We start from the raw sequence: 12,174 nt of genomic DNA, 5'->3' as shown, positions 1-12,174 counted from the left end.
TGTTCAATGAGTACAACATTGGACCTCATCTGAGCAGTTTTGTCCACATACCCATGGGCTGTTACTTTGCACTTTAGAATTTGTCTTTAAACATTAGCTAATACACCAAGGCACTATCTGTTTGGCTGAGAGGACCAGCAGTCTCATTCAGGCTCTAGAACTACTGCTGTTCTGTAACCCATAGAGAAGGGTTCACTGGCCATTCTAAAATTGTTTTGAGAATGTCAAAATTTTTGGAAAACCAAAAGGTAAAAGAAAAATTGTGTTGTTTTGGGTTGATCAAAAAGTTTAGTTTAGTTTGAGCATTTTAAAACACTTTTAATCATTTTAAAAATACACAAAGTAAATTTTGCAGCAAAAAGTTGTTTCAAACTGAAAAATCAAAATGTTTCATTTCAAAAATGTTGAAACAAACGTTTTGCCTTTTTCAGATTTTTTGTTTTATTTAACCACAACAATTCAGTGAAAACAATGTGTATTTGTAAAATATTTTGAGTGACCTGAATCTGCTTCTTTTAGCAAAAGTTTCAGCTGAAAAATTTCACCCGGCTCTAGTAACCAACTGCCTGAAGGGCAGATGAGGATTGTAAGGCTTGAATTTACATTTGCTATGCATCCAGAATTCCTGCTGACATCAGCTGAAGTTTTGCAAACTATGAACATCCCTTTGCACACACACGCCAAATGGGCAAGAGAACCATGATTGCACCTTCTGTATATTCACAGGAAATAGTATAAACATAACAGTCCCAGCATTTTCAAAATTCTAATTGTACCTATCAGGTTTCCATTCAGCTGTAATGTATTTCCTGGTAAGGCCTTACCCTTTGGGACACCTGATAATGGATCAGAATAATCAGAAGTGTTTGGGTCATCTTGAACTACAAATTTCCGAGAGCCAGTCACTTTAGGTTTCCAGGAACCAATCACTTTAGGTGATATAACTGGGATACTTGCCATTGTGGTAATGGAAGCTGAGGATAACTCCATGTCTGTGGTGGCAAACAGATTTTTATTAATGTGTATTACAAACAGGCTTTCCTCACTGTTTTGTGGTATTTCTAAATTATAGCTGGAGAAGGCATTTAATGGGAGTTACATGTCAGGGCAATATATGACCTACACTTCACAGAAATACATAGGGCTGCCAAAAATCAGATTAAAAGTACAAATTATACATTAAATAACATTACAGCTATTATTCAAGAACCAGGAAAGTCAAATGGAAGGCAGTGAGGAAGTTATCATAAGCAACTGAAGGAGGGGGAAAGCACAACTTATTCTACTTTACTGATGTATTGTTTCCTTTTATACAAGCTGTTTCAGCGTATTTCACTGTCTTTTAAAAATCTCTAAAAAGATGTTTATTAGTGACCTTGTAAGAGGCCAAAATACTAAATATCCCTGAGAGACCAGCTCAGCTCTGTTAGAACTGTAGTTAGGCCCCGTTGGGAGACAAGACACATATTTTTACCCCTTATATTGTAATGGTTCCTAAGGAACTATGCTGCTAGATCCTTCTTAGTAATGAATTGAGTGTATAAAGTCATTATGGCCTATGTGGTAATGCCTATGAGCAGCAAACCTATTGAACCTAATAGTCTACACTGAGCCTACTTTTCAGGTGCAAATCCCTGATTTGTTTGCACGGGACCAGACAGATTTATAGCCATGTGTGCTTGCAACTGGGGATTTGCCTGAGTAAAGTAAGCACTCAAATATGTGTTAATTCAGGGCTCAAAAATCAGGTTCATTATGTGAGTGTCCTAAAAAAAATCAGACTGAAAGTTGAATCGATTAAGTGAACGTTCATGCAAATAAGGCAGCACTTTCAAGTAATATGGCTGTCATTTCCCTCCCCCCCACCCCAAATTTACACCCTAAGTTATATAATGGGCAAATAAATCTGCAAAGTATTTGTTTGTGTATCAAACACAGCCCCCTCATTGAGATACAAAAGTGCAAATACCAGCCCCACAACTTAAACCAGTGGTTCCCAAACTTGTTCAGCTGCTTGTGCAGGGAAAGCCCCTGGTGGGCCGGGCCAGTTTGTGTACCTGCCACATCCACAGGTTCGGATGATCGCAGCTCCCAGTGACCGCAGTTCGCTACTCTAAGCCAATGGGAGCTGCTGGAAGCGGTGGCCAGTACGTCCCTCGGCCCGCGCCGCTTCCAGCAGCTCCCATTGGCCTGGAGCAATGAACCACGGCCACTGAGAGCCGCGATCGGCTGAACCTGCGGGCACGGCAGGTACACAAACCGGCCCGGCCCGCCAGGGACTTTCCCTGCACAAGTGGTGGAACAAATTTGGGAAACACTGACTTAAACAGCCCAACAGATTTCCTTCAGATTTGGCAAACAGGAATGTCCCCAAGGGCTGAATCCCAGAGACCAAGTTTCAGTCTGGACTGAACTCTGGAAAATAAGGGCTTGATCATGCTCCTGTTGAACTCGATAAAGGTTTTACTATTGAGTTCAACAGAGTAACATTGGCACCTATATTCCTGAAAAATAGGAATTTGCAATGAAAATGCTGTGAAAAAATGTTGAAAGGAGTAAAGGGTCTGAAGGCCCTAGGACAATACTGCACCAAAGTTCTCTAGTCCAGCATCAGTTTGCTAGAGCCTGTGTTCTGCTATACCGTGGGTGAGATTAAATGATTAACATTAGCATAACTATTGAAACATTTCCAAAACACAGAAATACACATTTTAGAAAATGTGTATTTGCTTGATAAGACTGGTGGTGAAGGGGAGAGGAAGGAGAAAAAAAAGGAAGATGATGAGATTTTTGCCATCCATCTATTAGAGATGACCAAGAGGGGCATTCACAAATGCATAGGGGCGCGGGGTGGTAAAGCTGAGTGGACTTTCGTGCAGTGAAGATGTCATCTATGTTAATCAGGCTCTTTAATAAAGGATGTGTCTCAATAAATAATGAGCTGTTAACATGCAGCTACACAGGGTGAAGAGCTGAGCAACAAGAGTCCAGCTAGCTTTACTATCAGTGGGAACATGAGTAAAAGCACAAAAATGAAGGCTTGCCACCTGCGCAAAAGGAAGGGAAAAAAGGGCTGAAAATGCTGAACTGAAGGAAAGAAAAGGTCATTAATTCAAAAAAATTAAAAAAAACTAACCAGATGTTGGGTCGCCAAATATTTTGTAATCTGGTGTAGTTGTAGTAGGCAAAATTTCTAAAAGAATTAAAGGAACAAGTAATCAGTGAAAAGTAACCAAAAGAAAGCAAAAGATTTTAAGACCTGAGTAACTGAAAATAAAAAAGAAAATACGATCTGTTACCAAAAAAGGGAAATTGTTCGATACCTTACAGCTCTCTGGAGTCAATAGCAAAGTGAGGGAAGGAGAGGGGGAGAGGTAAAACATCTCTGCCACCCCCCGCCGGAGTAGCTCAGCTTTGTGACTGGTCGTGGTAACACTAGGTGGTGCGTGCAGGGTGTCACTGAATGGCTCATCATAAATTTAACATCCACAAACTACTGTTGACACATTATAAATTAGCAGCAGTGACTGTGTCTTACCGTGGCAGTCCCCAAGCTGTCCTGTATTGCCGTATTCTACATCTTGCTCATATCCTCCAGTGCTGTGGTTGTATGAAACAAACAAAGAGAACCTGCAATTAATAGCATTAATAGGGAAACAAATGATTTTCTTCTGAAAGCATAAACCAGACACACATTTGTTCAGCAAACTTATAGGAAAGGGGAGTTGTACAGTATAGGATAGCAGAAAGACTGTATATTAAATATAAAAATTATGTAAAGGCTTTAAATTTTTAAGCACTTACAGCAAGAAATAAATCAAGTTCTCACACTAATCAATTTATGTATCGTGCAACCACTCTTGTTTGCTGGTATATCCATGCAGCTCCAACTATATCAACTGGCGTTGTGCATGCCTATCTAAGGGTAATATTGGACCCATTATAAATACCACATTTAACATCACAATTGCTAATGCAATGTGCTCCATGAGCCTGCTTCTTCAAAATACCCTTGGAAAGGTACAGATTGGCTGTGGAAAAGTCTTACATGTTTTCTGCTATAAAATGTATTTTTTCACCTTTGTAAAAATCAAGTGAGCAAATTTCACTTAAACAGTCCAAAAAGTTGAGACAAACAGAAAATTTAGGCTGTAGGAGACTTTTCCCCATGTAGTTATGAGCCTGTGAAAATGAGAAAGGAAATAATCCAAGTCTAAAACGCATTCTTAAGTGCTGTGGTCTCCTGGGAGTGAGTAACTAGAATATTGTAATCTCTTTGCTAAACTGATGATGCTTATGGTCAGTAATTTGTCTGCTTCATGCTCCAGGTAGCCCTCCCTATAGGTCTGATTGTCCTTACGCAGGTAAAACATACACTGAAATCAAAGTCTTCCCTAAGTAAAGACTATAGACTTGGACCAGAATTTAGCATTCTGTTTTTTTACATATACTAAGAGAAATGTAGTATTTTTAGAGCACTAAAAAAGGAGATTTAGTGAATGAGTGCATGCACATATATAACCTACTGTAGATACACTGGGCTGATTTTAAAAATAACACTTACAGCATGCCAGGTTTCACTCTTCCGCACGCCCCCTGGTCTAGCCAGCCACAATAGGGGTCTCGTGAAGCAATACAAGACCTGTGCAAGATCAAACCAGAGAAAATAATGTCTTTCGTCCATCACCAGAGATTTCTGTGCCTTTATTTTATGGGAAAGTTGAGGAATGTAGGCTTACTTTTTACATGATCCATGACGCTCACAGCGACTGAGGGGAATTCTAACAACACAACTGGAGAATGCCACAAATACAGCATGGTGTTCTTTATCCAACTGAAGGGAAATGACTTTTCTGTCCTCTTCACTCTCTGCATTACACCTGTTTGGTAAAAGTCATTTGAAACAGTTATTGATATAAACCAGAGTATCTTGTGTAAAGCTTACCCTGGCAACATTTTTGATTTGGCAGTCAATTACAGCTGTGTAGGAACTGAAAACTGTATGCTCAACAATTACTATTGCTTGGACATTGCAATGATGAATGCTGTAGAAATGCTTACACATCAGTGTAATTTAATCTACTTCTAGGGTGATCCCCATACAACCTAAGGATTACCAGAGCTCTTTTTTGGCCCCAGATCTGCAGCTGGGTGACAAGTTCTGTGATCCAGGTAGAAAAACTCCAAACCCACTGGCTTTGTGATTTCACTGTGTCTCATACATCTGTCATAGAGCAGACTCTAAAAATCTGCGCTGGGTCTATTTGGATTTTAAATGGAACACTTCACATGGCCCTACCCAAATTCTTTGCTTACAGAACAAACAATCTTTATTTCATTAGTGATTATTTTATTTATCACTGAACACTTCGAAATTCTTTAAAGGAATTCCTTAGCTAAGGTAATAATGTATAAGTACTGGTGTTTGGTATCTAGAAGAGATTGCATCAATGACTTAACAGGCGTGGAATTAAAATGCTCTCTGCTACCCAAAAAATGTATGTACTAAAATATTTTCAGGTTATTCAGCAGCATATCTCCTCCATAAACAGTGGGAAATGACAAAGAATGAGGAACTTGGTGAGAAAGCATTTACAAAAAAAAAAAAGTAAATAAAAAACACCACTGCTTGTTAGGCCACGAGAAGAAAATGACTAGGTGAGAAACACACTGGAATATTTTTGGTATTTTGGAGAGCAGTACTTGTAAAATAATACCTACTTTGCATGATTATAAGCATCAATCTCTTCCAGTAATACGCTGTCATTCAAAGAAAAGGGTCTGGTCTTTGCCAAGATCTTAAGTACCACTCCTGCTTCAGAGCCAACAAATATGACTGTGTAGTTTTGGTAGGGTCCAGCGGAATGGTCTACAGCAACTGCAGTCAACCTATATCTACCAAAAAACCAAAACGCACATGGTTATTCAGAAGAATATTTCTTTTTTAATGTACAGATGTGACTTACTTCACAAAGATTCCATACCTGACCCGTGTCTTTGTGAACCAGGGCTCCTCGATGACTGATGGAACTGCAGAATCCATCAATGGATGGGATTTGATGAAGGATAGAGTTTCATCCGGGAAATCAATGGAGGTTTTGTAAGCCTCTGCTAGACCATGTTTTGCACAGCAACCAGGTCTGAAAGGAAAGCAACATTTTTTCTTTCTCAATATTTTAGTTAATGAGAAAGGGTAAACATCCTGAAAGAGCACGGCAGGCTGCAGATGAGAATACTTATGGTCCAAGTGAAAGCCACTGCTTCAATTTTACATGACTACATTCTCCAGTGTGTCATTGATTTAAAGGTAGCAGTTTACAGGAATAATATTATTGTGTCATGAGCAAGAATCTTTTACCTTGGCTTTGGTACTTTGTCTTCGGGTACAGCTGTCCAAACAGAATCTGGAGTCTTTTGTTCTTTAAATCTTCCTTTGAATACTTTCTCAATGTCATCCATGCTGAAAGCACACACGGCTGAACCAGGGATGCTTTAAAAAAAAAAAAAACAGGTACTATTGTAGTCTGAATTCTTGCAACAATCTTAGTTGTAACAGGGAACTGGAGAGCTTCTTTTGATGTTAGGTTGCTCATCTCTCACCTGTTAAGCTGTGTGGTGAATACACCGACAACAGTAGGGACTCCATTGATTTCTATTATGTCTGTGATCGACTGCAGAACATCAAAGTAGAAAAATGAATCCCCAGGAACAGAACAGTTGAGACGAGCTTTTAAGAATGAAGTCCAGTGTTTTTCCAGCACTCTCTGGGAGCCACCCATGTCATTTTTGCATATGCGTGCCACACGGGAATACACAGCCTGTACAGGGGACAAAAGGCAGAGATTGGCTTATGAAACACTATGAAAAATACCCCCCATTTTCCAAGGATAATTTTGTTAACAGGAACATTGCGGCTCTATAGCTGCTTTTCTGAGTCTGTATAGAAAGGAAGAAAGCAAACAACGTTTAGCTGCTAGTGCATAAGCATTTTAATGCATCATTGAGCCAACACAATACTCCCAGCCTTGCCTCCATCTTTTTTCAAAATCATATTGTTAGTAAGATTGAAAGTCTTTAATTAACCACGTGTAAATGGTTTAGTAATTTACTATAGAATATCCTTCCATGGTGAAGCAGAAGTATCATATTCTGCATTAGTATTACAGATATTCATTAGCCAGAGGCATTAGGGAGCCACCTTTTGAACCCCCCCTCCCATTTTTTTTTTTTTAAACAGTAGGCAAAAACAGAATATCTGCTAATTTCCCGAGTTAAGGAAATGGCAAAGCTAAAAGATACCTGTGGAGGACTTTGTCAACAAGACAGGGCGAATGCAAAAAGCTTTAAGGCTCAAGATACCTGACAATTATAAGGATGAAAAAACTGTATCAACTTTATACCATTAATACAATATGATGTAAACTATATTTGTTGCTGAGGCTATTTTCCATGACAACCATATTGCACCCTGATAGGATTTTTGATACTTCACAGCCGATTGTGACACACTGACTTTATATACCTACCTTGCCTAAATTATTATGCTCTACAGCAATTTCTCGAAAGAAGAAATAAACATAGTTGCCATATTCTATGGCATGGAGGAAATGTGGTTCTGCAAGAAAGAATGAAGAGAAAGCTGTTTACCTAAAAGAACCATTCAATAAGTATAAGACACTGCCTGCTCTGCATGACTTAAAGGCTTTCCCTTGGTTACATACCAACTAAAGGGAACTCCAATATTCAAGAGACTTCAGGAAGTCCAAATATGGGTGCATTCAAGCTTAAATGAACTTGTAGTCTTTAATGTCAGCTAATGGACTGTAAAAAGGCCTCAAAGGAATTGTATTACAGTGAAGGTCTTTGTTACTACAGATTCATTCATTAACCTATTTAACTGTGAGTGGGGGGGGGGGAACCCTTACATTTTAAACAAAGATTGTGCTTTATCAGCACAAAGTTGCTTTCTTATCAATTTGATCTTGCTATACCAAACATTGCATGTACGTTAACACAGTGGTTATATAAAAACATACTGGCTATGATACACTTCATCCTCAAGGTCAATAAAATTATATCTGTCACATACACAGGAAAGTCATTTTTTTCAAAATTACCTTTTATCCATTTGGAATCATATTTTATTGTTCTTAGGGCAGATCCATCTCCCATGCTGCGGTAAATAACAGCATCACTTGCCAGAAAATCTGCTACTGTTGCTGAATACAATTTCCCATCTAAAACAATAGTCAAAATGTGGTATTAATGGGCCATTAATAATACATAGAATTCTTACTAGTCGGTAATCTCTCTTTGTACTGCCACTCTCCCCAAAATTACTCTAACCTATATTTTAACAATTTAGCTTCTAATCCTTTTGAGACCCTTTAGCGTAATCTTAGAATCTGAGGCACCGTGACACCTGCAGCTTCTCTGTGCTTTCTTTTAAAGCCCTCTGGCATCTTCTGCATCATTAATCAAAAGTTCTTACCAGCAAAGAGGGCAACGTTGGTTTGTCTGGCATCAAATGGGCATCTTGCCAATCCGCTAATTTCCTCTCCGTCATACTCTAAGGTATTCAGCTAGAGAAGAAAAATAAATTGGTGGTGGTGGTCCTCTCTGTTCTACATGCCAGCATGAAGGGGTAACCCTACTTTTACATATACCTTAACTCTAAATGATGGTTTCTGTCCATTTTTATCTAATATTCCATGACACTCGGGAAAAGAAGCATTCTGCAGTTGTACCAAAAAGCTTAACTATCACAACACAATTATTTTGCAAACCTATAAAACAACAGATTAATGGTTTATTTAACGTGCTTACCCAGTAGTATCTGCACATGGGGTTAAATGCATTTGTACCACAAACAAACACCATCTCATCATTTCTGGGAACAAAGACTTTAATAAAGTTATGGCATTCGTCCTGAAAGAAGAAAAACTTATATTAAGAACAGATTTCACGCCCGCACTTAATAGTAGTATTTTGCTGCTCTGTATATGATAAACATACTTTGTGTTTGCCTTTCATGGCACAGTTCTCTCTGTCCTGCTGTCTCGATCTCCAGGTTAATTTCTGTTTAAATCAAATAAGAAAGTTTACTTCTTGACCTGAAAATTCTTTTAAAAAATCAAATCAATTTCCTTACATCTACTCACTTTGCTTGGAGTAACTTCTGCCTTGGGAACTTCATTTAAGTTTACAGTATAAACTTGGTCCCTATTGGAAACAAGGGCATAAGACGCATCAAGTGAATGCATGAATATGTTGGCTGTATGGATAGTTTTTATTATAGATCTACTTTTTAGGAAACTCGATAGACAAAGAATATATTTTGAAGTCTTTATGGATTTTCTGAGTCAACACTGAACATTTTTGGTTCCCAATACAGTAATGGTTTTAGATAGCATCTGTGTTTTTCAGCTATTCAGTTCTTATCTATCACATACTGTCCAAGCCCAGCTCAGAGTGTCAACATGCAAAAGTTTTAGACTCTTTTCCTATATCCCTGAAGTGTCATTCCATGTTTAAAGTGACCAGGATACGTTTTAATCAGGGCTGTAATATAAAAGGAGGGAAATGGTTTAGCATAATGCAGCAGCATATTGCTGCTTTTGGCCTTCAAATCCAATTTTTATACATGGGGCATAGATACTGTTTATTTCTCTGGGAGGCTTCCCCCCCCCATTCCAATTCTGCAGATTATTTTTTTAATAAATTGCCCACATTAACGCATACCTAGGAGAAAAAAGAATTTAAATCTAATAAACTGACTACAAGAAAATTACCTGCCAGCGATATAAAGTGTGTCTCGAATTTTCAACATCAGTTGAAAGTCCAGCCTGTGTTGAGATTCATTGCCTGAAGGGCGTCCTTTAAATACTGGATATTGCCTTGAATCTGCAAGTAAAAATGGGCTACACCATCACTCAGGATTATAGAGCTAAAGAATCAATATACAGCATTGATTAGCTGTATATACTAGGTGTAGAAGGCTTTACACTAAATTCCTCAAGCAATGTCTTGAATATGAATGAATAACAGCTAGCCAATGTCAGCAAATGTTCTTTTTACTCAAATTAGCGCAGTATTTCTGATTGCTTTTTTTAAACGAGTAAGAGCCAGTAAATAAATGTGGTGAATTGCATAAGAATAAATATTTTTACTTGTCTACATATTAATTAATTAAAATTTCAATTAACCAAAACAATCATCTAGTGTTTTAAAGGCAAACAATTTGCAGATTACTTACAATGGTAGTCAACAACATTAATAGGGTCATCGTCTTCAGGAAAGCTGACAGCTAGGCACTGGGACACAGTCAATAGCATCACACAAGCACAAAGCAGACGCAGCCTCATGGCTGGCGAAAAATAGCACCAGCTTCTTGGTAATACTGTTTAACTACCTGTAAAACAGAAAGATGGCAATGAGGTTTCAATACTACAAGACAATAACAGTGACTTCTTATTGCAGAGAGAGGGTTTTTTTTATTTTAATGTTAGCAGTGGTGGAGTAAACTAGCGTTTATGAAAGGCCCCTTTGTGTATGTTGACGGAAAACTACTATGTGACAATGCTGACTAAAGCTTTTCTGAACCGTATTGATGTTTGCTAAATTTTAGTTGCAGTTAGAGGTATTTTAGAGGCAGCCGATGAATGTTATCCTAGCTAAATCACAAAGATACATTTAGGCTGCTGACTTGGTGAGAACATTGTTAAAGTTGGGATTAGAATTTTAATTAAACTGCTATCTCTTTCCCTTCCCCCATTACCAAATGTCAGCCAACAAAATCCTATCCCATAAACTACCTAAATCTTATCTACTAACATCAAGGCACACATTGTTTGTGTATGCCTCAAGCCAGCGTTTAGATTTAAGCTTGTTTTAAATCTAAGTCTAATATTCTTAGGGCTATAGAGTCACAAAAGGATTCAGGTGCCTAATTACCACTTTAGGCACTTAAATCCCAGAATCAGGCCCCACTGAGATTCACAAAACCCCCACAGGCACCTAAACTCCACCGGCGCCTAAAGTTTTGCAATAAAAGCTCCCTAGGTCCTTTATGTTTCTTCCTCTGAGTATGCGCACAGCAGCTCCACACCAGGTGTCCAGACGCATAAGCCCTAGGGTCATGCACGAACCAGGGGAAGATAAGCAGAGGAACACCTAACTCACTGGTGGGCGTGATCCAGTAAGCGTGCTCAGACCTTGCCAGTGGATTGGGCCCTATGGGAGTCTGGAGGAGGCGCTCCCTCATAATGTTGAGTCCAATAATTAGGTACTTACCTAGGATGTGGGAGACCCCTGGTTCAAGTCCACCTGAGGGGGAGAAGTAATTTGAACTGGATTTGCCATCTCTCAGGTGAGTGCCCTACCCTCTGCACTATGGGATAGTCTAATGTGGAGTGCTCTCACTGGGCTATTCTGCATCTAAAAATTAAACATTCTTCACACAATATTTTAAAATTCTGCCAGTTTTATTTGTCAATAAATAAATGCAGAGGCTCCAGCACGGCAGCAGGGAGCACAGGCCACTGGCTGCGTGCAGGTCGGAGATCATCCTGCAGCCCCCCCGCCCCAGGACACAGACTCAGCGGTGCGGCTTTACCCGAGCCTGACACAGCACAAGGCCTGGACCTGTCCCAGAAACACCCTAGGGCCCTGCCCCTCTGCACCAGGTGCACCAGGTGTGAGGCAGGCTGCTTCAACCAGGCAGGAGCCAAGCGTGGCGGGGCTCAATGTAGGGGATCCAGGTGTGGGGGTGAGAGGATTATGTGTGGGACAGTTTGGGTGCAGACAGCTCAGTTGTGGGGGGATCTGGATGCACAGAGGCTTGGGGGGGGGGATTCCAGGTTCAGGGGCAATGGGACTCTCCAGGTGCAGGTGGTTGGGGCTCAGCAGAGGAGTCTAGGTGTGGGGTGTCTCAGCGGGGAGGGGGTCTGGGTGCTGGGAGAGTGGGGCTTGGTGGGATGGGGGTCTGGGTGCAGCTAGTTGGGGTCAGTGGTGTGGGGGCTCGAGGTGGGGCATCAGGGCGGGAGTTTGATTGCAGGGAGCTCAGTGGGTAGTGGGCTGGTTGCAGTGGTGGGTGCCTGGAGGCAGGGGATCAGGTATAGAGGGCTAGGGGCGATCTGGGTGTACGAAGTGAGGCTTGTCAGGGGTGTCTGGGTA

At 40.1% G+C, this 12,174-nt stretch overlaps 1 protein-coding gene and 1 long non-coding RNA gene across 18 annotated transcripts in view; one reads left to right on the top strand and one right to left on the bottom strand.

The window, feature by feature from the left end:
- Nucleotides 1-12,174, bottom strand: part of SEMA6D (semaphorin 6D) — a 303,107-nt gene that overhangs the window by 5,274 nt on the left and 285,659 nt on the right. For 5 of the 16 annotated variants that reach the window (XM_034783797.1, XM_034783801.1, XM_034783796.1 and 2 more), the window contains 17 exons: nucleotides 10,256-10,411; nucleotides 9,792-9,903; nucleotides 9,162-9,222; nucleotides 9,016-9,078; nucleotides 8,827-8,928; nucleotides 8,492-8,582; nucleotides 8,118-8,237; nucleotides 7,527-7,615; nucleotides 6,601-6,818; nucleotides 6,359-6,490; nucleotides 5,985-6,140; nucleotides 5,722-5,895; nucleotides 4,740-4,880; nucleotides 4,565-4,642; nucleotides 3,539-3,630; nucleotides 3,137-3,193; nucleotides 825-992 (listed from right to left, as the gene is read on the bottom strand). In XM_034783797.1, coding sequence (XP_034639688.1) covers nucleotides 825-992; nucleotides 3,137-3,193; nucleotides 3,539-3,630; nucleotides 4,565-4,642; nucleotides 4,740-4,880; nucleotides 5,722-5,895; nucleotides 5,985-6,140; nucleotides 6,359-6,490; nucleotides 6,601-6,818; nucleotides 7,527-7,615; nucleotides 8,118-8,237; nucleotides 8,492-8,582; nucleotides 8,827-8,928; nucleotides 9,016-9,078; nucleotides 9,162-9,222; nucleotides 9,792-9,903; nucleotides 10,256-10,364 — 1,963 coding nt within the window. In that variant the 5' untranslated portion in view covers nucleotides 10,365-10,411. Of the gene's footprint in view, nucleotides 1-824; nucleotides 993-3,136; nucleotides 3,194-3,538; nucleotides 3,631-4,564; nucleotides 4,643-4,739; nucleotides 4,881-5,721; nucleotides 5,896-5,984; nucleotides 6,141-6,358; nucleotides 6,491-6,600; nucleotides 6,819-7,526; nucleotides 7,616-8,117; nucleotides 8,238-8,491; nucleotides 8,583-8,826; nucleotides 8,929-9,015; nucleotides 9,079-9,161; nucleotides 9,223-9,791; nucleotides 9,904-10,255; nucleotides 10,412-12,174 lie in introns of those variants that run through there. The other 11 variants (XM_034783802.1, XM_034783807.1, XM_034783803.1 and 8 more) reach the window with 11 other exon arrangements.
- The window catches only part of LOC117883925, a 241,371-nt gene that overhangs the window by 215,573 nt on the left and 13,624 nt on the right, over nucleotides 1-12,174 (top strand). The gene's annotated exons all lie outside the window — the stretch shown is intronic.

The sequence above is a fragment of the Trachemys scripta genome, chromosome 10, assembly GCF_013100865.1.
Source record: "Trachemys scripta elegans isolate TJP31775 chromosome 10, CAS_Tse_1.0, whole genome shotgun sequence".
Classification (NCBI taxonomy): domain Eukaryota; kingdom Metazoa; phylum Chordata; order Testudines; family Emydidae; genus Trachemys; species Trachemys scripta.
This window is presented reverse-complemented; position numbering and strand designations above follow the sequence as displayed.